Source organism: Antechinus flavipes, chromosome 5 (genome assembly GCF_016432865.1).
Source record: "Antechinus flavipes isolate AdamAnt ecotype Samford, QLD, Australia chromosome 5, AdamAnt_v2, whole genome shotgun sequence".
In the NCBI taxonomy this organism is placed as follows: domain Eukaryota; kingdom Metazoa; phylum Chordata; class Mammalia; order Dasyuromorphia; family Dasyuridae; genus Antechinus; species Antechinus flavipes.
The window spans coordinates 235,800,459-235,824,816 of record NC_067402.1 but is presented as its reverse complement, the minus strand read 5'-3'; the positions used below and the strand labels follow the sequence as shown (position 1 = coordinate 235,824,816).

The 24,358-nt window shown below is 36.2% G+C and overlaps 1 protein-coding gene across 8 annotated transcripts in view; it reads right to left on the bottom strand.

Annotated features, from left to right (window-relative positions):
* Positions 1-24,358, bottom strand: part of BICD1 (BICD cargo adaptor 1) — a 262,487-nt gene that overhangs the window by 194,774 nt on the left and 43,355 nt on the right. For all 8 annotated transcript variants that reach the window (XM_051962784.1, XM_051962786.1, XM_051962785.1 and 5 more), the window contains exon 2: positions 4,433-4,645. In XM_051962784.1, coding sequence (XP_051818744.1) covers positions 4,433-4,645 — 213 coding nt within the window. The remainder of the gene's footprint in view (positions 1-4,432; positions 4,646-24,358) is intronic.

Genomic DNA, 24,358 nt, shown 5'->3' with positions numbered 1-24,358 from the left:
ATCAATTTATACTTCTAACTACCCTAAAAATATGCAGTTCTAAAGAATTAAAAATATAATTTTCTCAGGTAGAGGTATAAACAGTTTAACCTTTAAATAACTTTTTTTCCCCCTGTTTAACTTTTTATGCTTCTCTTGAGTCTTGTATTTTCTCTTTAGCTCTGGTCTTTTCATCAAAAATGTTTGCAAATTTTCCTATTTCATTGAATTCCATTTCCCTCCCTGAAATATCATGCTCAGTTTTGCTGGGTAGTTGATTCTTGGTTGTAATTCAAGCTCCTTTGAGTTCCAGAATATCATATTTTGGGTCCTCAGATCCTTTAGTGTGGAAGCTGATATGTCCTGAGTAACCCTGATTGTGGCTCTTTGATATACGAATTGTTTCTTTCTGGCTACTTGCAATATTTTCTCCTTGATCTGATAATTCTGGGATTTAGCTACAATATACATTGGAGTTTTCATTTCGGGATTTTGTTCAGAAGGTGATCAGTGGAGTTTTTCAATGACTATGTTACTCTCTGGTTTTAACATATAAAGGCAGGGTTTTTTGATAATTTCTTTCTTTTATCCAAGCTATTTTTTTCCAATTGTGGCTCAAATGATCTCTCCTGGATCTATTTTCCAGGTCATTTTTTTTTTCTCCAGTGAGGTATTTTTACATTTTTATCTATTATTTCATTTCTTGAATTTTGCTTAACTGATTCTTGATGTCACATTGAGTCATTCACATCTACTTGCTTAATTAAAATTTTTAACAAATTATTTTATTTGTTTAGCTTTTTTAAAACCTCCTTTTCCATTTGGCTGATGATACTTTTAAAATAGTTGTTTTCTTTGTTATATATACACTTCAGCATATTTTTGTGCTTCCTCAAGATATTCCTTTGTGCTTTTCAAGATATTGACTCTTTTTTCATAATTCTCCTGCATAATTCTCATTTCTTTTCCCAATTTTTTTCTACCTCTCTTAATTGACTTTTAAAATCCTTTTTTGAGCTCTTCCAAAAGAACTTTGTGATTCACAGTCTAATTATTGAGGCTTCACATGTAGGCATTTTGTCATTGCTGTTCTCTTCTGCGTTTGTATTCTGATCTTCCTTGTTGCCATAATAGTTTTCTATTGTCTTTTGCTTTTTTTGCTCATTTTTAAAAGTTGAATTCTTCTCCTAGGGCAAAAAGGGAGACTATATCAAGCTTCTTTTGCTGAGGGAGAGGGGCCTCTCACTGGCTTTCCACCTTAGAGCTAGAGGTGCTGCTGGGTTTTTCACCATACTGGGTTAACCTGGCTTAGTCCTTCCTGTTAAGCTAGGATTTGGGGACTCACATTTGTCTTTTTGCATTTGGGATGAAGGTCTCATAGATGACCTGCAGAGCCATTGGCCTGCTGAGTCAGGACCAAGAGGTCTCAGCTGCTGATCTGTGCTGTAGCCAAGAGTCTTCTGCTAGAATGTCCTTACCAAGCTTGTGCTGAGCCATGTCTCCCTTTTATCCAAAAGAGACAGACCTTTCTGATGCCTTTATATATTATGGAAAATTGTTTCATTCTGTCTTTTTGTGGATTCTGTCACTCCAGAATCTGATTAGAGGCTTGATTTAACATTATTTCTGAGAAAACTGAGGAAAGCTCTGGCAACTTTCTGACTTCTCTCTACTGTCTTATGAAATCTATTTTTTAAGTTGCTTCCTTCAGTAAATCTTTGTGTTTCCTTTTCTAAGCTGCTGACTTTCAAAATATAATTCTCTTGCATAGCCTTCATTTTTTTTCCCAATTTTTCTTCTATCTCTCTCATTTGATTTTTAAAATCCTTCTTGAGCTCTTCTAAAAGAATCTTATGAGCTTGAGACCAATTCATATTCCCCTTTGAGAGAGCCATTTTGCTACTGATGTCCTCTTCTGAGTTTATATTTTGATCTTCCCTATCTGAGCTCTTCATACTCAAGGATCTTTTTGCTTTTTTGCTCATTTTCAAAAGTTGAGTTTTCTAGGGAAAAGAAGAGACTGCCCCAAGCTTCTTTTACAGGGGTTCAGGGGTCTCATCATGGGCTTTCCATTCTGGGGCTGAAGGTGATGCCGGCTTTCCCATCATGCTGGGTTAGCCTATCCTAGTCAAGCCTGTTGTGCTTGGGCTTGAGGCCTCACAATTTTCCTTCTGCACTTGTGTTGCCAGTCTCACACATGGCCTGCTGAGTCACTGCCCCACTGAACCAGGACGAAGAGGTCTCCACTGCTGGTCTGTGCAGTGGCTAAGAACCTCCTGTTATTTTCCACACTGGGTTACACTCTTCTTTTATGACAGATCTTTCCTGAAGTCCTCCTAAGTTATCAAGCTGACAATTGTTTCACTCCAAATTTCTGTACATTCTGTTACTCCAGAATCCATTTAGAGACTTGGGTTGGCTTTTTTTTTTTTTTTTTTTTTTTTTTTGAAGAAAACGGGAAAACTCAGGAAACTCCTTGGCTTCTCTCCCTATCTTGGTTCTACCTAGGACTCTCAAACAGATTTCTTTAGCATAATTAGATGGTTATGGATGTCTTTCATTCTGGAAAAGCCACGGTACCTGGGACTGAAATTCAAAAATAACTAGCCAAAATGTGTAAGACAACTCCAGACATCATTTTTGTCTTTGGATTCAAAACCCATTTTGGTGGTGGCAAGACAATAGCCTTTGGCATGACTTATGATTCCCTTGATTATGCAAAGAAAATGAACTAAAGCACAGACTTGCAAAGTGTGGCCTATATGAAAAAAGACATTAAGAAAGCAGAACAAAGAATGCAAGAATAGAATAAAGAAAGTCAAGATTGTTACAAAGGCAAATGTTAGTGCTGGCAAAAAGAAGGAGTAAAAGATCCTATGAAAGATGTTCATCTGCAATGATAATGATTTTCATCAGAGGATAAATAAACTATTTAAGAACTTCAAAAAAACCACCTATTTATTACTATACAGGATGACTCTTGGAAAGAGAGAGAGGTCCTGGAGGGGAACTATGAGATTGTTAAATAGCATGCTTTTCACTTTAAGGTTTTTTTGTGTTCTTTTTACTAATGTGGAAATATGTTTACCTTTTTGCACATGTATAATTTATATCAGATTGCTTGCTGTCCTGTGGAAGGAAGATGGAAGGGAAGTAGAGAGAAAAACTACCAACATCTGAGCATCTTCCACATGGTATCCAACAGACTGGCAAAGACACAAGGCAAATCTTTCTTTGAAATCAGAATATTTTCATATCCAAATGCAGCAAGATATGTATTATTCAACTAAATAAAATATATTTTGAAACAAGAAATGTTAGTATATATATATATGTGTGTGTGTGTGTGTGTGTGTGTGTGTATATACATCTATATATCAATACCATGTTTGACTTTTGAATCTCAGGAGTTGAAAGACTTTAGAGAATCCATCTAATTCAAACAATAATAGAACAATTCTTTAAACATACCCAACAAGTTGTCATCTAGTCTTTCTTTGAAGCAGTATACTATCTTCTGCAAGAAGCTTTTCCTAATATTTCTTAATTTTAATGCCTTCCTTCTGTTGTTTGTTTCCAATTTATCCTGTATATATCTTGCTGTACAGAGCTATTTGCATATTGTTTTCTCCATTATATTGTGAGTCCTTTAAAAACAGGAACTGTTTTTTGCTTTTCTTTATAAACTTAGAACTTGGCATAGTGAAGCAAATAGTAGGCAATTAATAATTTCTAATTCACTTACTGACCACCCAAAGTAGTCAATTTATTTCACTTCTGGATAGCTTTAGTTTTTAGGAAATCTTTCCTTTCATCAAACCTAAATCTATCTCAATTAACAACAACAAACAAGCCTAATCTCTCTTCCGTGTGAAAGTCCTTCCAACATTTACAGATATATGTCATAGCTTAATGGTCTACATCTTGTAGAAGTAGATGCAAAGCCTATAGTTTTTAGAACCCTTATCTATGTGATGCAAGTAAGCAACATTCATCTTTTTCTTGCCTCAAACTCCCAATTAAGTCTTTCCTGGCCTCTGTACTTCTGACCTGTTTTCCCTGTTCAAATTCCCTTTCTGATTATATAGGCACAGAAAATTTCTTATTATCATATGGGTGGTGAGACAAAAATCTTCTCCCAGTCAAGTAATGAAGACCCCTTTTCTTACCTAGTTTCCTAATTTTTCATTTTGTTGAATTTATCCCCCATATTCAATTTGACCTAGTCATCACATATGAAGAATATTAAGTTGCCCCTCTCCCTGATTTACAACAACTTGTAGTAATGGATCCAGATCTTGTCAGTATGTCCATATCCATAATTATAGCATTAAAAAGTTGGAAAAAACCATTCAATGTATACAGTTTATTTTTTTGATTCACACAGCTCCCTTGCTTAAAGCAACTTTTATTCTTTTTTCTTTCAAATCTCCAAGTTAACTTCTGAGGTTACCTCTTTCAGATCCTGAACAATAGCTGTGAGTCTCTCATTCTCTGCTTGAATGTTGGTGACCACAGTCCTGTTCTGCTTCAACTCGTTCTGCATTTCCAGAATCTTTCCCAGATAATAGGCTTCCTTGGAAGCAGATTCTTGCAGGAGTGTTTCTTCACGAGTCTCTCCATCTTCAGCTACTTTGCGATGTATGGAAAATGACTGTCCAAATGCCTGAAGAAACAAAAATATAGGCAGACAATTAAATACACCATTCATTCATTTATTGTTAAATATCTATTATATACAATTAACTGTGCTGAGTGATGGGGGAGATACAAAGATAAAGAAAGCACAATCTCTATCATCAAAGAGCTTACAATGTAATACAAGTGATATGTCATGTACGAAGATAAATACATTACAGAGGTCTACAGTACTTGTATAGATGTGGCAATATACCTGGTATCCACAAAATATTAAAATAACAAAATGATAGTCTGTAATGATTTTAGTTTTTAATTGCTTTTATGAATAATTCCTAAGAAGACATCACCCCCAAAATGTAATAAATGTATGACAGCAAAATATAATATGAAAAATTATTAAGAGCTGATTAAGTCCTTCAGTGAGATAAGATGAGATAAAGATAAGTTCCTTCCCAGAGTACAAGGGAAATTTTCAGATAGAGTATGGTTTTACTTAAAATTGGTAAGATTAAAAACTTAGGGGAAACTTTTCAGTTATCACATAATGCAATAGTTGAATATCCTCATTTTATAGATGAGAATACTGAAGCCTAGTGAGGACTTGCACACAATTGCTTAGGCTGACAACATCAGAGGTGGGATCTGAATCTTTGCCTTCCTGACTCCAAAGTTAGTACTTTTTCCATTGTAGCATCCTGCTCCCCAGATCTAAATCAGAGAAGAAGGGTTTCAAAATCACTTCACTAGAACCTGGAAGTCAATTCCATCATAAAAAAAGATGAGAAAATATAGAAAGAAAAAGAAGTATGTCCAAGATCACAAAGATCAAACAGGGGATTTCAATCCTCTCTTCCTCTTCCCAAAGGATCATAAATGCTTGTGTGGAAAAAAAAAAAAAAGAATTATAGTAGGGAAAATGTTGGGCATGTTTAGATAGCAGCACAAAGTTTAATTTGAATTATAGAGTTCATTAGGGCATATGAGATGAACCTGGCAGAAGCAAGTTGAAGAGAGAAGATGCGTTAAAACAAGTTAAGGAGTGTAAAGGGCTGAATCTCTGAGCAGATGCACTTGGATAACCAAGCACTTAAGGCTAATTACCAATTGAACAATACTCTATGAGAATTTGCTTGGAAAATGGCCTGCCCCACCATTCTATGTGGGCTTGATCTGTTGGTATAGAGAGAGAGGAGGAGGAGGGACAAAAAGGGTGGAGTAAGAAAGTGAGAGTGACTCCTGGCCAGATTTGTGTTGCCATCTCTCTCACTTCGTATCGCCATTCTGTTCACGTCCATAAAGAATAAAGATCAAGGACTTTTGCTTATCCTGACTCTGGCTGGTTCTAAAGTATCCTGGGTACTAACACGGTCATCACATTTGGTGTCTCTGGTGACCAGGAAATTGAGTGAGTATTTTAATAGAGAAATAGGGAACTTATTTTGTTAAGGGCTAAACTAGTAACCTTTTCTAGTTGAAATGGGGCAGATATTGGGAAAAGATTCTTCCCCACCCCTACCCCCAGGCCCTCCCCGACCCCTACCCCAAAGGAGATCTGCAGGAAGCATACTCAGACGATAAAGAGACAGGGTTTATTTATGACTTGGGAGGGGATTGATGGATTCCTGGATATATTAGAATGTACATCCCCTAGGTTCTTCAATGAAGAAGATAGGTTTAGACAATTGGAAACTTGTAGGAGATCAACTATGTGAATATTATAATGATAATGTTTCTGAGTCAATTTCCAAAGAAACATTTATATATATATATATATATATATATATATATATAAACAGTCAGATGAGAAAGTGTGAGGAAAAAGAGAACAAAGACAAAGAATAGTTTAATGACCATCCCCACAGGCCATGGAGATTTAAGTGAGGTTCAAGGGGTGGTGTCTTTCCATCTCACTACACAGCTTCAACTCCGGCTACAGAGCAGATAATTGACACAATCCCATCAATTCCACCTTCCAGGATGGAGGGAGGAGGAGTAGTGGGAGGGGCAGTGATGCCACCAGCATCTCCCTTCCAGAAACCACCCCCTCCTATGAGTAGATTGCAAAAGGCAGTACTTAAGGCCACTGAGGGAAGGAAGTATATAGGTGATCTGAAATTGGGTATGTAACCAGTGATTAAACAGTTTAACTCTTTAGATCAAGAAAGCAAGATATGCTCCTTTTGATATAGAAATCCTCAAAGACCTGAAAAAGGCTTGCACTCTTTATGGGGCTACATCAGCTTATGTTAAGATGTTATTACAGAATTTGGCTTATGAAATCTTAACCCCTAGTGACTGGAAATCTATAGCAAGGGTATGCTTAAACTTGTTGTGGCTTTCTGAATATAGTGAGCTCTGTAGGATACAAACCCAACAAAATAGTCAAAGTGGAGTTAATATTTCAATCGCCTGTGACCAACTAATAGGTTGTAGGTTCTTATGAAGACATCTCGGTATAGATTAATTACTCCATAGCAGCATATGAACAAACTGCTGCTAGTACTATCAAAGCATCAAACCTATATCCACAATACAAATGACAAGGGTGAAGCCTTCACAAAAGTAACACAAGGGTCAAATGAACTTTTTGCTGATTTTGTGGGATGTTTGCAGACAGCTATCACAAGAACTAATGGTAAAAATACAATAACAGACATTTTGATAAGGCAACTTGCTAAAGAAAATGCTAATGAGGGTTGTAGAATTATACTAGGATTACGCAAGGATGCTCCTTTAGAGGAAATCGTAAGACGCTGTGCCACAGTGGACACAAATACCTTGTATAGCCAGGCTATGATGCAGACTTCCCAAGATGCCAACATGGTAAGACAGGGTCCCTTCTGACAAGGGACTTCCAGGGATATTCATCAATACTTTCAATGTGGTAAAGTAGGGCATCTGAAAGCTCAATGTTAGCATAGAGACAGAATAAGAAAACAGAGTGGGAGAACAAGACCCAATACCCCATGTCCAAAATGCAACAGAGGCTTCCATTGGGCTTCAGAATTTAGACTGATTCAGGAAATGGGATGAGGGGGCCAGCTCCGGGACCCCAGGCAAAAAACACTTAGGGCATGATGGCAGCCGATGGTGCACCCAGAGAGTGCTTAGAAGTCCAGTACCCAGACATGACCAATAAGCCACAAAGCCATCTGATGGGAGAAAGGGATTACACAATCAATCAGCGAGGAAGAAACCTAATGGGAGAAAGGGATTACAATTGGGGAGAACAGAGTTGTATGCAGCTGGGACAACTGAGATATCCCCTGGAGAAGTAAAATCTGTTCCTCACAAGCCTATGGATATCTTGCTTCCAAACACAGTAGGCTTGAATGGTCATTTCACCTCTTGAAAGTACATACAAAACAGTGTCCATCCACACACTGAGGTGCAAAACTGGGGAATGTGTAGATAATATCCCAGTCACTAATACAGGTAGACAATGTGTGATTCATCACCCAGGAGGAGTAGTAGCATCAGATTTACTCATACAGAATCCTAATAAACAACCTGGTGATAAGCACCCAGATTTTGACTCCAGACCATAAAATCCAGGAATATACTGGACAGCAACTGTAACAGCTGACCAACCTATGTTCACGATCTATATAAATGGCCTACCATTGGAAGGATTGGTAGACACAGGTGCAGATCATACAGTCATTAGAGTGCCAACTGGCCCAGTCACTGGCCAAAGATTAAAGCAGATACCTACATGTCTGGCGTAGGAGGATCAATAGCGGCTGAAGGTAGTGCTGCCCCTATGAGATGGACTTTTGAAGGCAAACAGGAGTTTTTACTCCTTTTATAGTTGAAAAAATCCCCATCAATCTGTGGGGAAGAGAAGTTTTACAACAATTAGGGTTAAAAATTAGTACTTCGGTTTTTTTAGGCAGGGCTGCTGTTGAAGGTCTGCTAACACTTTCACCTGTTCCTATCCAATGGAAAACTGATACACCAGTGGAGACAGAACAGTGGCCCTCAGGTAGCAATAAAATTCAGGCCTTATTAGATATAATACAGGAGCAACTTGACCAAGGACACTTATAACCTTCTCTAAGTCTTGGAATTCCCCAGTATTTGTTATAAGAAAGAAATCTGGAAAATGGAGGATGTTGACTGATTTAAGAAAGGTAAATGAACAGCTGGAAACTATGGGAACTCTTCAGCCTGGAGTTCCATCTCCTACTCAATTGCCTAGAGAATGGCCTCTTTGGGTTATAGACATTAAGGATTGTTTCTATTCTATCCCTCTGGATAAGGAGGATACGAAAAGATTTGCCTTTTCAATGCCCAGCGTTAACTTAGCTGAGCCTTATAAAAGATATGAATGGACAGTTTTGCTACAGGGAATGAAAAACAGCCCTACTATGTGTCAAATGTATGTTGCTGCTGCTCTTACTTCAGTAAGAAAAGCATTTCCAAAAGTTATGTTACTGCACTATATGGATGATATATTGGAATGTGCACCTGAGGAACAAATGTTAGAAGCATGTCTACAAAAGACCATGGAAACACTAAGATACTACAAATTGCACATAGCTCCAGAAAAAATTCAAAGACATGCTCCTTTTCAATATTTAAGATATGAAGTATATTCTAAGGTACTTACAATACAAAAACTTTCCTTAAGAACAGAGAAGCTAAACACCTTAAATGACTTTCAGAATTGATAGGAGATATCCAATGGATACGTCCAGTGTTAGGCTTGACTACCTATCAATTGCAATTGTTATGTGATATTTTAAGAGGAGACAGTGCTTTAAACTCACCATGCCAGCTTACAAAAGAAGCTCAAGAGGCTTTGAGAGAAGTTAAACTGGCTTTATCCAATATGGTTGAAAGAGTCACTCAAAAACCCTTGGAAATATCAGTTTTTGCTACACAAGAAGCACCCACAGCAGTCCTTCATCAAGGACTGTTGTGTGATAGAGTGGGTGAACCTCCCAGCACAACCAGAACAAAGCCTTACTCCTTACCCAGTGCTTGTGGCTAGAATTTTATTAAAGGCCATTAAGCGAGCAGTATAATTATCTGGAATAAGACCTGACAAAATATACACCTTTTATACTCATGCACAAATTAATGTGTGCTGTGAAACCATCCCATAATGGCAAATTTTATTGGCCATGGCTCCAAATTTTGCACATGGGTCTCCATTAAAGATAACCCAACTATTACATAATTGGCGATGGATTCTTGAAGAAAAGGTCTCTAAAGTTCCTCTTAAAGGACCAACTATCTTTACAGATGCATCCAAACATAATATTTGCACTGTATACTCTTGTGACTTAACTATAAAGAGAGTAGTCAGAAGTCCTTTTCAGTCCACTCAGCAGAATGAATTGTATGCAATCATTCTAGCTCTTACTTATTATCCAGGAGATATAAATATATTATCTGATTCGGCCTATTCAGTAGGTGTGGTACAAAGAATTGCCACAGCTCAAATAAAATTTGTAGCCTCTAATATATATCAGCTCTTTAAGGAACTTCAAGAGCAAGTGAGAAACCATCCAGCTAAGATTAAATCTTGCATGTCCACTCTCATAGTGGACTTCCAGGTCCTATTTTTGATGGTAATTGAAAGTTAGATAACCTTCTAACTATATTGGTCAATACTCCTTTATTTCAAGAAGCCCAGGAATCTCATTCTAAATACCATCAGGCTGCTCGAGCTTTATATTTACAATTTAGAATAACAAGAGAAGCTAGGAGCATAGTAAAAACTTTACAGCTTGCCTTCCTTTCCACGCTCCTATACTGCCTCCAGAGAAGAACCTTCATGGTTTGAGATTCAATGAAATTTGACAAATGGATGTGACCCATTATAAATTTTTTGGTCTCCTGTCTTTTATCCATGTTGTGGTAGACATCTTTTCAGCAAATACCAGCAGCAAAAGAGACAGTCTGAGTAGTCACTGATTTCCTTTTCCAAGCATTTGCAATTATGGGTGTGCCACAAGCAATAAAAACAGATAATGGACCTACATATACTTCTCAACATTTTACACACTTTTGTCCACAGTATAAGATTTTACACACCACTGACATACCTTTTTAATCCTCAAGGACAGACAATAGTAGAGAGGAGAAACAGAGACATTAAGATGCTCCTCCAAAAACAAAAGAAAGGGGGAGCCACAGATAACCCTAGAGAACTTCTAAATTTAGCTCTTTATACTATTAACTTCTTGATTTTTGACAAAGATGCACTGGCTCCGGCAGACAGATTTTATAACCCACTGGAAGGGGAGTGTCCAGTGTGAGTAGCTCCACTATCTTTAGATAATTGCCAGGTGATGTGGAGAGACCCAGAAAGTGGTGAATGGAAGGGACCAGATAGGCTAACTGCTTGGGGGAGAGGGTTTGCTTGTATCTCTACAAGTGGAGAAGGAATCAGATGGGTGCCAAGGAGCCGTATTTGCCTTGTCCATCAGAGAGAGACAGAGCAGACTCTTGAAACGGAGGAGAAGACCCAAGAAATATCAGGTGGTTCCGTTGCTGACTGTGCCCACCAATGAAAGAGCATGGCAGTTATGGCGTTTGAATCATGGATATCAAAAATTGTTGGACTTCAAAACTCTCAGGAATCACTGGATTCTCTGAGATATGATAAGATTGTTGTAGGAATTGAAAACCCTCAGGAATCACTGGATTCTCTGAGACATGATAAGACTTGTAGGACTTGAAAGCCCTCAGGAATCATTGGATTTTCTGAGAAATGATAAGACTATTGCAGGACTTCAAAATCTGCTGGGATCATTGGATTCCCTAACACATGAAAAGACTGTTGGAGGACTTCAAAAACTTATGGGGATCACTGGATTCCCTGACACATGAAGCAATGGACACTAGATTGGTTTTTGACTATCTCTTAGCTGCTGAAGAAGGCATATATGTGACTGTTGTTTACATACCCTCCTTCTAGGACTTCTGGCAATCTTTTACAACACCATGTTGATTCATATTGTTTGTTATGCCACTGCTTGCATATACAATTCGTGTTTGTTACACCATATCGAGCCTGCACTGACTGTGGGGAGAGTCACCACTAATAGCCTATGCATTATTGCTATGTGCTTGTGTAGTACCTTCCATGCTAATGGGTTTGTGCATACCTGTTTCTAATAAGACCCTTCAGCCCAGAAACCTGCTAGCAATCCCCACTTCCTTTTGGTGCTTTTCATCTCCCTTCCTGAGATGTCAGGGAGGGTGTGATCATCTCCTTTTTAGTGCTTTCACCTCCCTTCCTGAGAAGTTGGGGGATGGAGGGGGTGGGGGTGTGATCACCTCTGTTTCAGTGTTTTCACCTCCTTTTTTGAGAAGTCAGGGAGGGCATAATCACCTCCCTTTGGGGGTTCTCACCTCCCTGAGAAGCCAGGCATGGCATGACTACCTGTGTTCTAAAACAAAAGAAAGCAAGAGATGTAAAGGGCTGAATCTCTCAGCAGATGCACTTGGATAACCGAGCATTTAAGGCTAATTACCAGTTGGACAATACTCTATTAGCATTTGCTTGGAAAATGGCCCACCCCATCATTCTGTGCAGGTTCGATCTGTTGGTATAGAGAGAAAGGAGGAGGAGGGACAAAAAGGATGGAGTAAAAAAGTGAGAGCGACTCCTGGCCAGAGTGACTCTCTGTCACTTCATATTGCCATTCCGTTGACGTCCACAAAGAATAAAGATCAAGGACTTTTGCTTATCCTACTCTGGCTGATTCTAAAGTATCCTGGGTGCTAATGCAGTCATCACAAAGGAATTTTGTTCTCTATTCTGCAGGTAACAAGAAATCATATTGGACTTTGGATAGTGGAGTAATTTATTAATAAGACCATTTAAAAAAAAAAAAAGAATTCTCAGAAGATAATATAATTGGTCAGAAAATTTCAATCAAGTTCTCCAAATTTCCCCAACAAACAAGAAAAAAATTAGCTTGGGTGAATAGAAAGCAGGAAAAAAAAAATGAATTGGGGCAGAACAGTGGTCCTCCTGGGACAAAAAGAGAAGATCTGAAGAAAGATCCTAGGAGAGAGGTTTAGTCTCCTGGTGTGCAAATATCTTTAGGCTAGCTCTGCTGAAATAGCAAGAGGAATAGCCCCAGGAATTTTCACCTCCCAGACAATGTGTGAAGTTGGACATCTGAGCAGGGGAAGATTAAGGCAAACCTCTGCTGATAAGAGATTCAGTCCTAGATGTGCTGCCCAGAACAAGCAGAGAAGGAACAAACACATGTCCAGTGAGTGCAGAAACAGGATTAGCTGTATAGTCTATAGACATGGGTTTTTTAAAATAACATAAAACAAGTTACAAAATAGGTTCAAGATATCAAGAAAGTAAGTCTTCTGAAAAAGATCTGAGAGTTTTAGCCTACAAACATAAGAGGAATCAAAAATGTGTTATGGTAGTCAAGAAAGCTTTGATTCCAATCAAATCCAAATCATGTCTCGGGTAATGGAGCTCAGTTCTAGGGTGCTACAGGAAAACCTATGTAGTAAAGAGCCTTCAGTTGGTGACATGTAAATCACCACTTGTAGGAACTTGTGGGGGACAATGATTAATTTTCTTTGGATTTATTTTACTATCTTTGTATTTGCCCCCAGTTACATGTAAAACAACTTTTTTATGTTTTTAAAACTTTGAGTTCTAGATTATCTCCCCTCCTCCTCACATTCCCCCATTGAGAAGGCACATGTTGCAAAAGAAAACATATCCCCCCCAAAAAAATTTTTTTTTGAGAAAAAAAAGTTTTTTAAAAAAAGTATGTTTCAGTCTGTATTCAGACAATCAGTTCTTTCTTTGAGTATGGATAGCATTTTTTAAATAAGTACTTGGATCACTATATTGCTGAGACTAGAAAGTCAATCACAACTGATCATTCCGCAACTTTGGTATTACTGTGTAAACAGCATATTTTACCTTGTTTGAAGTCACAGAGAACTTTCCAGATTTTTCTGATAGCATCCTGCTCATCATTTCTTATAGAACAATAATATTCCACCATAATCACATACCACAATTTATTCAGCCATTCTCCATTTAATGGGCATCCCCTCAATTTTTAGTTCTTTACACTGAGAAAAGAGTTGCTGGAAATATTTTTGTACATATAGGGTTTTTTCTTTTTTAAAAAAAAAATCTTTTTGGATTTATGCCTTGCAGTGGTATTGTTAGGACAAAGGATATGCAAAATTTTATAGCCTTTTGGGCATGGTTCATATCTTTTGTCATTTAACCAATTGGGGAATAGCTGTTATTTTTTAAAAATAAATTTGACTCAGTTTCCTATACATTTGAGAAACAAGGGCTTCATCAGAGAAACTTGCTTCAGAATTCTTTTCATAATTACTATTGCTGAGTTTCCCTCCCCTTCCCCTCCCATTCTATTCTACTGAAAGTCAAAATATACTTAAATGCAAATTAAATGATTGTCTGAATTATCATGCCAATAATGCTAATTTTAAGAATAATCATATTTTGAAAAAGAAAATAATTGGTGATCCTGGTTAATTATTCCAAGACATAGAAACATGGGGCTTTTCAATTAAAAAACAGTGCAGATGGCAACTATATCCATGAAATTAAGATGCTTATTCCTTGAAAAAGTTATGGCAAATATAGACAGCATATTAAAAAACAGAAACATCTCCTTGTCCATATAGTGAAAGCTATGCAATGCATACTTAAGAGAGCCCCAAGGGAGACCCAACTGGAACTAGCCAGTTCAGCAACACTGGAACTAGCTAGTTGGGTAACATGAAAAAAGCTGAGCACTACAGAATTTATGCTTTTGAACTCTGGTTTTACAGAAGACTTTTGAGAATCTCTTGGATCTCAAGAAGGTCAAATAAGTCAATACTTTAAAAAATTAATTCAAGCTATTCACTGGAAGGCCAAATACTAAAGGTGAAATTTAAATACCTTAGCTAATAATGAAAAGACAGGACTTATTGGAGAAGACACTGATGTTGGGAAAGACTGAAGGTACAAGGAAAAGAAAATTGCAGAAGTTGAGATGGATAGATAGCATCAGTGAACATGAAGTTGGACAGCTTCAAGAGATGGTAGAATATAGAAGGACCTATCATGGGGTTAGAAAGAATTGAATTTGATCATTCTCTAATTGTTGTAGGTGTAGAAACACAATCCTTTTAAAGATCTTCTCTATTACTTTGAGTGATCCCAAATTCTTGGTAGATTTTTTTCATAGTTTAGCCCTGATCATTCCTAGAAAACTAAAAAGGACTCCTGTTGGTATTCTTACAAGGCTAAGTCACTGGAATTGATAGAGATAATAATTATCTAATCTAACCTGATACTTAACAGTTCTCTAGTTCAGTAATGTACTTAGTACTTACTAGAGTTCCACAAGATTCACACCTTTGATAAGAGACGGATAAGCTTTGATAAGCTCGGATAAGCCCACTAAAGGACAAGCCCACTAGGACAGAAGCCCACTAGAAGGTCTCGGAGGAGGAGACAGATTCATTCCATCTTCCATCTTTGTGCTGGCTGGAGATTGAAGCAGAAACCTTTAGACTCTGGGAGATTCAGAAGTCAGGATTCAGTCCAGGAGATTCACAAGCCAGAGAAGGCAGCTTAAGCTCTCCATACCAAGGAGAGAGATAAGCCTCTATTAAAGCTAACTGGGCCCCAGGAAAAGAGACAAGACTTTGAAGAAGAAAATAAAGTATTTGGACTTAAACTACTAGCTGCATTTGGGGTGATTACATTGAACTGAAATGAAGGCTGCTCCCAGAAGCCCCCCAAGAAACCTGCTTCCCTTGAGAATATTATATTTTAGAGAAGAATATTACAGACTCCCAATATTTTTTTTCCTTGTTGGTGAGGTAAAGTGGGGTGGATCTGCAACTAAAATTGTATCAGTATTAGACATTCCTACTATAGTCTCACTCCTCCCAAAGTAGATTAGCAACTGTCTATAATCTTAGAGTTACTGAGAACCCTTTGCTCTGAAAAAAAAAATAGTAATATGAAGAATTTATTTAAATTTGTTTTCTATAAAACTAAACTAATTTCTGTCAAAAATTGACATATCACACTGTAAATTTGAGTGCAGAATTACAAATATCCTATAATAAGGGGAAGCAATTTTAAGACTTTCAGCATGTTATATTTTTATATCAAGATCTCTCAGAATTTCTGAGATTTTAGTTACACTGAAGTTAATTGTAGACACACTGATTCTAAACAAGAAATAGCCCACTGTGCACAGGGGATTGAGAAGAGATTATCTGCTGTATCCCCTTCCTTCATTACAACCCTCTCCCCCTCCCCCAATCCTTTTTTGTGTATTTTTTTTCCCCCATGGTCATTCCATTTGGTTTTTAAAGGAAGGCAGCTACCTGTAACAGTCTTATCATTTCTCAGAAAATCCAATAATTCCTGAGGGCTTTCAAATCTTATATCTCAAAGAATCCAATGATTCCTGAGGGTTTTCAAGTCCTACAATAATCTTATGTCTCAGAGAATCCTGAAGGTTTTGAAGTCCAACAATTTTCTATGTCCATGAGTCAAATGCCATAACTGCCACGCTCTTTCAATGGTGAGCATAATCAGCAACAGAACCATCCGATGTTTCTTGAGTCTTCTCCTTCGTTTCAAGAGTCTGCGCCGTCTCTCTGCGATGGACAAGAGGAATACGGCTCCTTGGCACCCATCTGATTCCTTCTCCACCTGTAGAGATACAAGCAAACCCTCTCCCCCCAAGCAGTTAGCCTATCTGGTCCCTTCCATTCACCACTTTCTGGGTCTCTCCACATCACCTGGCAATTATCTAAAGATAGTGGAGTTGCTCGCACTGGACACTGCCCTTCCAGTGGGTTATAAAATCTGTCTGCCGGAGCCAGTGCATCTTTGTCAAAAATCAAGAAGTTAATAGTATAAAGGGTTAGATTTAAAAGTTCTCTAGGGTTACTTGTGGCTCCTCCTTTCTTTTGTTTTTGGAGGAGTGTCTTAATGTCTCTGTTTCTCCTTTCTACTATTGCCTGTCCTTGAGGATTAAAAGGTATGCCATACACCAACCTAAGATCAAAATGGGTTCATGATCTAGGCATAAATTATGAGATTATAAATAAATTAGAAGAACATAGGATCGTTACCTCTCAAATCTATGGAGGAGGAAGGAATTTGTGACCAAAGAAGAACTACAGGTCATTATCGATCATAAAATAGAAAATTTCAATTATATTAAGTTAAAAAGCTTTTGTACAAATAAAACTAATGCAGACAGGATTAAAAGGGAAGCAATAAACTGGGAAACCATTTTTACAATCAGAGGTTCTGATAAAGGCCTTATCTCCAAAATATATAGAGAACTGACTCTAATCTATAAGAAATCAAGCCATTCTCCAGTTGATAAATGGTCAAAGGATATGAATAGACAATTTTCAGGTGAAGAAATTGAAACTATTTCTAGTCATATGAAAAGATGCTCCAAATCATTATTGATCAGAGAAATGAAAATTAAGACAACTCTGAGATACCACTACATACCTCTCAGATTGGCTAAGATGACAGGAAAAGATAATGCGGAATGTTGGAGGGGATGTGAGAAAACTGGGACACTGATACATTGTTGGTGGAACTGTGAACAGATCCAGCCATTCTGGAAAGCAATCTACAACTATACTCAAAAAGCTATCAAATTGTGCATACCCTTTGACCCAGCAGTGTTTCTATTGGGCCTATATCCCAAAGAAATCTTAAAAGAGGGAAAGGGACCCATATGTACAAAAATATTTGTGGCAGCCCTTTTTGTAGTGGCAAGAAATTAGAAACTGGATGCCTGTCAATTGGAGAATAGTTGAATTAATTATGAAATATGAATGTTATGGAATGTTACTGTTGTATAAGAAAACACCAGCAGGATGATTTCAGAGAGGCCTTGAGAGACTTACATGAACTGATGCTAAATGAAATGAGCAGAACTAGGAGATCATTATACACTGCAACAACAAGACTATATGATGATCTATTCTGAAGGTATGAGATATTTCAAACCAATTCCAATAGTTCAGTAATGAAGAGAAGCAGCTCACCCAGCAAAAGAACTTTGGAAAATGAGTGTGGACCACAACATGGCGTTTCTACTACTTCTGTTATTGTCTGCTTGCATTTTGTTTTCTTTCCCAGTTTTTTTTTCCCTTCCTGATCCGATTTTTCTGGTGCAGCAAGAAAACTATATAAATATGTATACATATATTGGACTTAACATATATTTTAACATATTTAACATATATTGGATTACCTGACATTCAGGGGAAGGAGTGGGGAGATGGAAAGGATAATTTAGAACAGAAGATTGGAGAATGGCTGAATAAAATGTAGTATATGAATGTTATGGAATATTATTATTCTATAAAAAATGACCAACAGGATGAATAGAGAAGCTTGGAGAGACATACATGAACTGATGACAGTGAAATGAGCAAAACCAGAAGATCACTATACACTTCTACAACAATACTATATGATGATCAGTTCTGATGGACATGGCTCTCTTCAACAATGAGAGGCTCCAAATTAGTTCCAATTGATCTGTCATGAATAGAAAGAACACTGGGAAATGAGTATGGACCACAATATAACATTTCCACTCTTTCTGTTATTGTTTGCTTGTATTTTTGTTTTTTCTTCTCAGGTTATTTTTACCTTCTTTCTAAATCCGATCTTTCTTGTGCAACAAGATAATTGTATAAATATGTATACATATATTGCATTTGCCATATACTTTAACATATTTAACATATATGGGACTACCTGACTTCTAGGGGAGGGGTGAAGGGAAGGAGGGGCAAAGTTGAAACAGAAGATTTTGCAAGGGTCAATGATGACAAATTACCCATGCATAAGTTTTATATATAAAAAGGTATAATAAAAAATAAAAAAAAATGGAGGGGAAGATGGGGAAGATTTAAGGGGAGTAAATGAAATTTGCTTTCATCAGAAATGGCTCAAAGAGGAATTAACATGTATATTTAAGAAGAAGAGGGGATACTGGTTAGACAGGGGACAGTCAGAAGAAAAACTTTTGAGGAAGGACAGGGTAAAAGGAGAGAGTGAATAAAATAAACGAGGGAAATACAGTTAGTAAGAATAATTGTAGAAAAAAATTGAGGGAAGTTTCTCTGATAAAGAATTCATTTCTTGGAAGAGGAAGGAATTTGTGACCAAAGAAGAACTAGAAATCATTATTGATTACAAAATAGAAAATTTTGATTATATCAAATTGAAAAGTTTTTCTACAAACAAAACTATGCAGACAAGATTAGAAGGGAAACAATAAATTGGGAAAACATTTTTATAGTCAAAGGTTCTGATAAAGGCCTCATTTCCAAAATATATAGAGAACTGACTCTAATTTATAATATATAATTATAAGTTATAATATATATAACTGACTCTCAATCTCCAATTGATAAATGGTCAAAGGATATGAACAGACAATTTTCAGAAAATGAAATTGAAACTATTTCCACTCATATGAAAGAGTGTTCCAAATCACTATTGATCAGAGAAATGCAAATTAAGACAACTCTGAGATACCACTACACACCTATCAGATTGACTAGAATGACAGGGAAAGATAATGTGGAATGTTGGAGGGGATGTGGGAAAACAGGGACACTGATACATTGTTGGTTTAATTGTGAATACATCCAGCCATTCTGGAGAGCAATTTGGAACTATGCTCAAAAAGTTATCAAACTGTGCATATCCTTTGATCCAGTAGTATTACTACTGGACTTATATCCCAAAGAAATACTAAAGAAGGGAAAGGGACCTGTATATGCCAAAATATTTGTGGCAGCCCTCTTTGTAGTGGCCAGAAACTGGAAAATGAAGGATGCCCATCAATTGGAGAATGGTTGGGTAAATTGTGGTATATGAATGTTATGAAATATTATTGTTCTGTAAGAAATGACCAGCAGGATGAATACAGAGAGGCTTGGAGAGACTTACATGAACTGATGCTAAGTGAAATAAGCAGAACCAGGAGATCATTATATATCTCAACAACGATACTGTATGAGGATGTATTCTGATGAAGTGGATTTCTTCGACAAAGAGATCTAACTCAGTTTCAATTGATCAAGGATGGACAGAAGCAGCTACACCCAAAGGAAGAACACTGGGAAATGAATGTAAACTGTTTGCATTTTTGTTTTTCTTCCCAGGTTATTTTTTACTTTCTGAATCCAATTCTTCCTATGCAACAAGAGAACTTCGGTTCTGCCCACATATATTGTATCTAGGATATATGGTGATATATTCAACATGTATAGGACTGCTTGCCATCTGGGGGAGGGGGTGAAGAGGGAGAGGGGAAAAGTCAGAACAGAAGTGAGTGCAAGGGATAATGTTGTAAAAAAAATTACCCAGGCATGGGTTCTGTCAATAAAAAGTTATAATAAAAAAAAAAAAAAGCATCCCATAATTTAAAAAAAAGAACTCATTTCTTAAATATAATTGAGAACTGAGTCAAATTTATAAAAATAAGAGCCATTCCCCAATTGATAAATGATCAAAAATTAAGAATAATTTTCTGATGAAATAATTGTTGCTATCTTTAGTCATATGGGAAAAAAAAAGTTTTAACTCACTATTGATTGGAGAAGCACAAATTAGAACAATTCTAAAGTACTATCACATACCTATTAGATTGGCTACTAGCCAATGACCTATTAGGACAGAAAAGCATTATGACAAAGGAGTAGGGTATATGGGGAAAATAAGATATTAATGTGCTATTGGTCGAGTTGTGAACTGATTCAACAATTCTATAGAGAAATTTGGAATTACGCCCAAAGGACTATAAAATCATGCATATCCTTTGACCTAGCAATACCACTAATAGGACAAAAAATCTATTGTGTACAAAAATATTTATAATAGCTCTTTTCTGGAAACAAAGAACTGAAAATTGAGGAGATACCCATCAATTGGAGAATGGCTGAATAAATTGTGACATATAATTATAATGGAATACTATTGTGCTATAAGAATTTAGGAGCAGGGGTGAGAAAAGTTTTTTTAGAAAAACCTGGAAAGACTTCCATGAAATGTACTGTGTTCAGCGTAACAGCAATACTATAAGATGATCAGCTGTCAATGACATAACTATTCTCGGCAATGCAATGATTCAAGACAACTCTAAAGAACTTATGAAAAATGCTATCCATAGCCAAACAAAGAATTGATAGTGTTTGAATGGAGATTAAAGCATCTTTTTTTATTTAATTTTTCTTGAGAGTTGGGTGTTTTGGTTTTTTGGGGTTTTTTTTTTGGTTATTTGTTCTATGTTTTCTTTTATAGAAGGAAGTGTTTTGCATGACTACACATGTATAACCCACAATGAATTGCTTGTATTCTCAATGGGGCTGGATGGGAAGAGGAAGGGAAAGAGTCTGGTAGTAAAAAGTTTTAAAAATGAATGTTAAAAATTTGTTTTTACATGTAATTGATGAAAAATAAAATAACAAATTTGAAGAAACTGAAAAAAAGAGAAAACAACTAATCCATGTTATGCTGCAATTTTCAGAGGTTTTCAGATTTTTTCCTTTTGAACTACAATCCTTTTTTTAAGGTGTGTGATTATTTTATTTTATTTTTTAATAATAGCTTTTTATTTTCAAAATACATACAAAGATAGTTTTCAATATTTATCCTTGCAAAACCTTAGCTTCCAAAATTTTCTCTCTTCCTTTCCCTCTCCTAGATGGCAGATAATATGTTAAACATATGCAATTCTTCTATACATATTTCCACATTTATCATGCTGCACAAGAAAAATCAAATAAAAAATGGAAAAACCTTAAGAAAGGAAAAAAGCAAGAAAACAACAAAAAAGATTAAAATATTATGTTGTGAATCACATTCAGTGTCCAAAGACCTCTTTCTGGATGCAGATGGCTTTCTACATCATAAGTGTACTGGAATTTACCTAAATTACCTCACTGTTGAAAAGAGCCAAGTTCAGTAGAGTTGATCATCACATAATCTTCTTGCTGCTGTGTTCAATGTTCTTTTAGTTTTACTCATTTCACTTAGCCTCATGAACCACATTTCTTAAATGTATAACAAATGTCAATAATTCCATAACCCCTGTATTTCAAAGTAGTTTTTTGCCCCTCAGTATTAACTATTGGGTTTTGTTTTTATGTTTATGTTTATTTCATTCAATTTTGATTTACTTTTAATTCTTAAAATTTAGGTTTGTCAAAAAGTAGATATTACTCATTTAATTTATGATATATTACTTCTGTTAAAGTATATTATTATGTGGATGTAAATATAAATTTGGTGTTTGCCAAAAAGAGAGAGCGAGAGAGAGAGAACTGGCTGGGCCCCTATCAGGCTCATATATGCTATGAAAGGAAGGACTTGAACTCAGATCTCCATAATTTGAACATCAGCCCCCAATTCATTATACTGCAATGACATTTTTTCACTAAATTGCCTTCATTTTTTAAAAAAACTGTCTTCCTTTTTGCTTATAATTGTATTCCCAATATTAAGCACCATGTCTAGAACATAATAATTAACAATTAACATGTTTCCTCTAATTAACCAATAATATAAAAATTAAAGGGATTACTGAGTGCATAGTCAAGTTTATTGTTTTGATAAGAGAAAACTAGAGTGGCAAATTAACAGTACAAAGGAAGAACGGCATGATATAACTTCTTGAAGTGTCTTCCTTTCAAAATAAAATATTGAACACAGACTGTTTTCTCATTAAGATATCATGAAAAATACAATCATAACATTATAGAAAATAATATGTCCTATTGCTGTATTTTTAAATGTAGTTTGTATTTCTAACTGAAGAATAGTGATTTCTTTAACATTCCTTTTGTTCTCAGTTCTTTCATTTGTTATACCCAACATTTTACAGAATAGTACTAAGTATATCTGATAAAAGCATCATTTCTCAAATGTGAACCATATTTATAAGAATATAAGTAAGTCAAAAGATATGAATAGGCAGTTTTCTGAAGAAGAAATCACAACTATTTGTCATATGAAAAAAATGCTTTAAAACACTACTGATTATACATTATTGGTGGAATTGTGAATACATCCAGCCATTCTGGAGAGCAATTTGGAACTATGCTCAAAAAGTTATCAAACTGTGCATAGCCTTTGATCCAGCAGTGTTAATACTGGGCTTAGACCCAAAGAGATCTTAAAGAAGGGAAAGGAACCTATATTGCAAAAAGGTTTGTGGCAGCTTTCTTTGTAGTGCCAGAAACTGGAAACAATGTGGATGCCCATCAATTAGAGGATGGCTGAATAAATTGTGGTATATGAATGTTATGGAATATTATTGTTCTGGAAGAAATGACCAGCAGGATGATTTCAGAAAGGCCTGGAGAGATTTACATGAACTGATGCTGAGTGAAATGAGCAGGACCAGGAGATCATTATGTACTTCAATAACAATACTATATGATGATCAATTCTGATGGGCAGAATTCAACAATGAGATGAATTAAATCAGTTCCAATAGAGCAGTAATGAATTCCCAATCCCTCTATTTTTGTCCGCCTGCATTTTTAATTTCCTTCACAGGTTAATTGTACACTATTTCAAAGTCTGATTCTTTTTGTACAGCAAAATAACTGTATGGATGTGTATACATATATTTTATTTAAAAAATACTTTAACATATTTAACATGTATTGGTCTACCTGCCATCTGGGGAAGGGGGTGGGAGGAAGGAGAGGAAAAAAATGGAACAAAAGATTTTGCAATTGTCAATGCTGAAAATAAAAAGCTATAATAATTTTTTTAAAACCTCACTAAAAGGCAAATTAAGACAACTCCGAGGGTCCATATTACTCCTATCAGATTGGCTAAGATGACAAGAAAGTAAAATAACAAATGTTCCAAGCAAAACAAATTCTAAGGATATACAAAAATATTTATAGTTCTTTCTAAGATAGCAAAGAATTGGAATCTTGAAAGGATGTCCACAAATTGGAGAATGGATGGTAATATTGTGCTGAACTCTTCTTTTTTTATTTTTTACTAACCTGAGAAGGAAATCAAAAATGCAAGCAAACAAAAACAGAGGGATTTGAAATGCTATGTAATGGTTCACACTCATTTCCCAGAGTTCTTTCGCTGGGTGTACCTGGTTCTATTCATTATTGAACAAACAGAACTGGTTTGGTTCACCTCATTGTTGAAGAGAGCCACATCCATCAGAACTGATCATCATATAGTATTGTTGTTGAAGTATCAGCATCAGTTCATGTAAGTCTCTCCAGGTCTTTCTAAAATCCTCCTGCTGGTCATTTCTTCAGCCATTCTCCAATTGATGAACATCCACTCAATTTCCAGTTTCTAGGCACTACAAAAAGGGATGTCATAAACATTTTTTGTGCTGAACTCTTATAACATAATAACCAACCATGATTCCAGAGAATAATGAAACATGCTAACCCATTCCTGATAGAGGTAAAAGTCTCATAGTACAGAATAAAACAAATGTTTTTCAGGACATAGCCAATGAGACAATTGGTTACAACTGGCTATACAAGTGAGTCATGTCTTTTGTTTTTCTAGGAGAATTGGGGTAGGAAGGTGAGAAATTGTATCTTGACTGGTAACATTTACATAAATGCACATAAATTTCCTTGTATGTGTATATGTGCGCATGTATATTACAAGAAATCTTGTAATAGTCTAATAACCTAATTAACACAA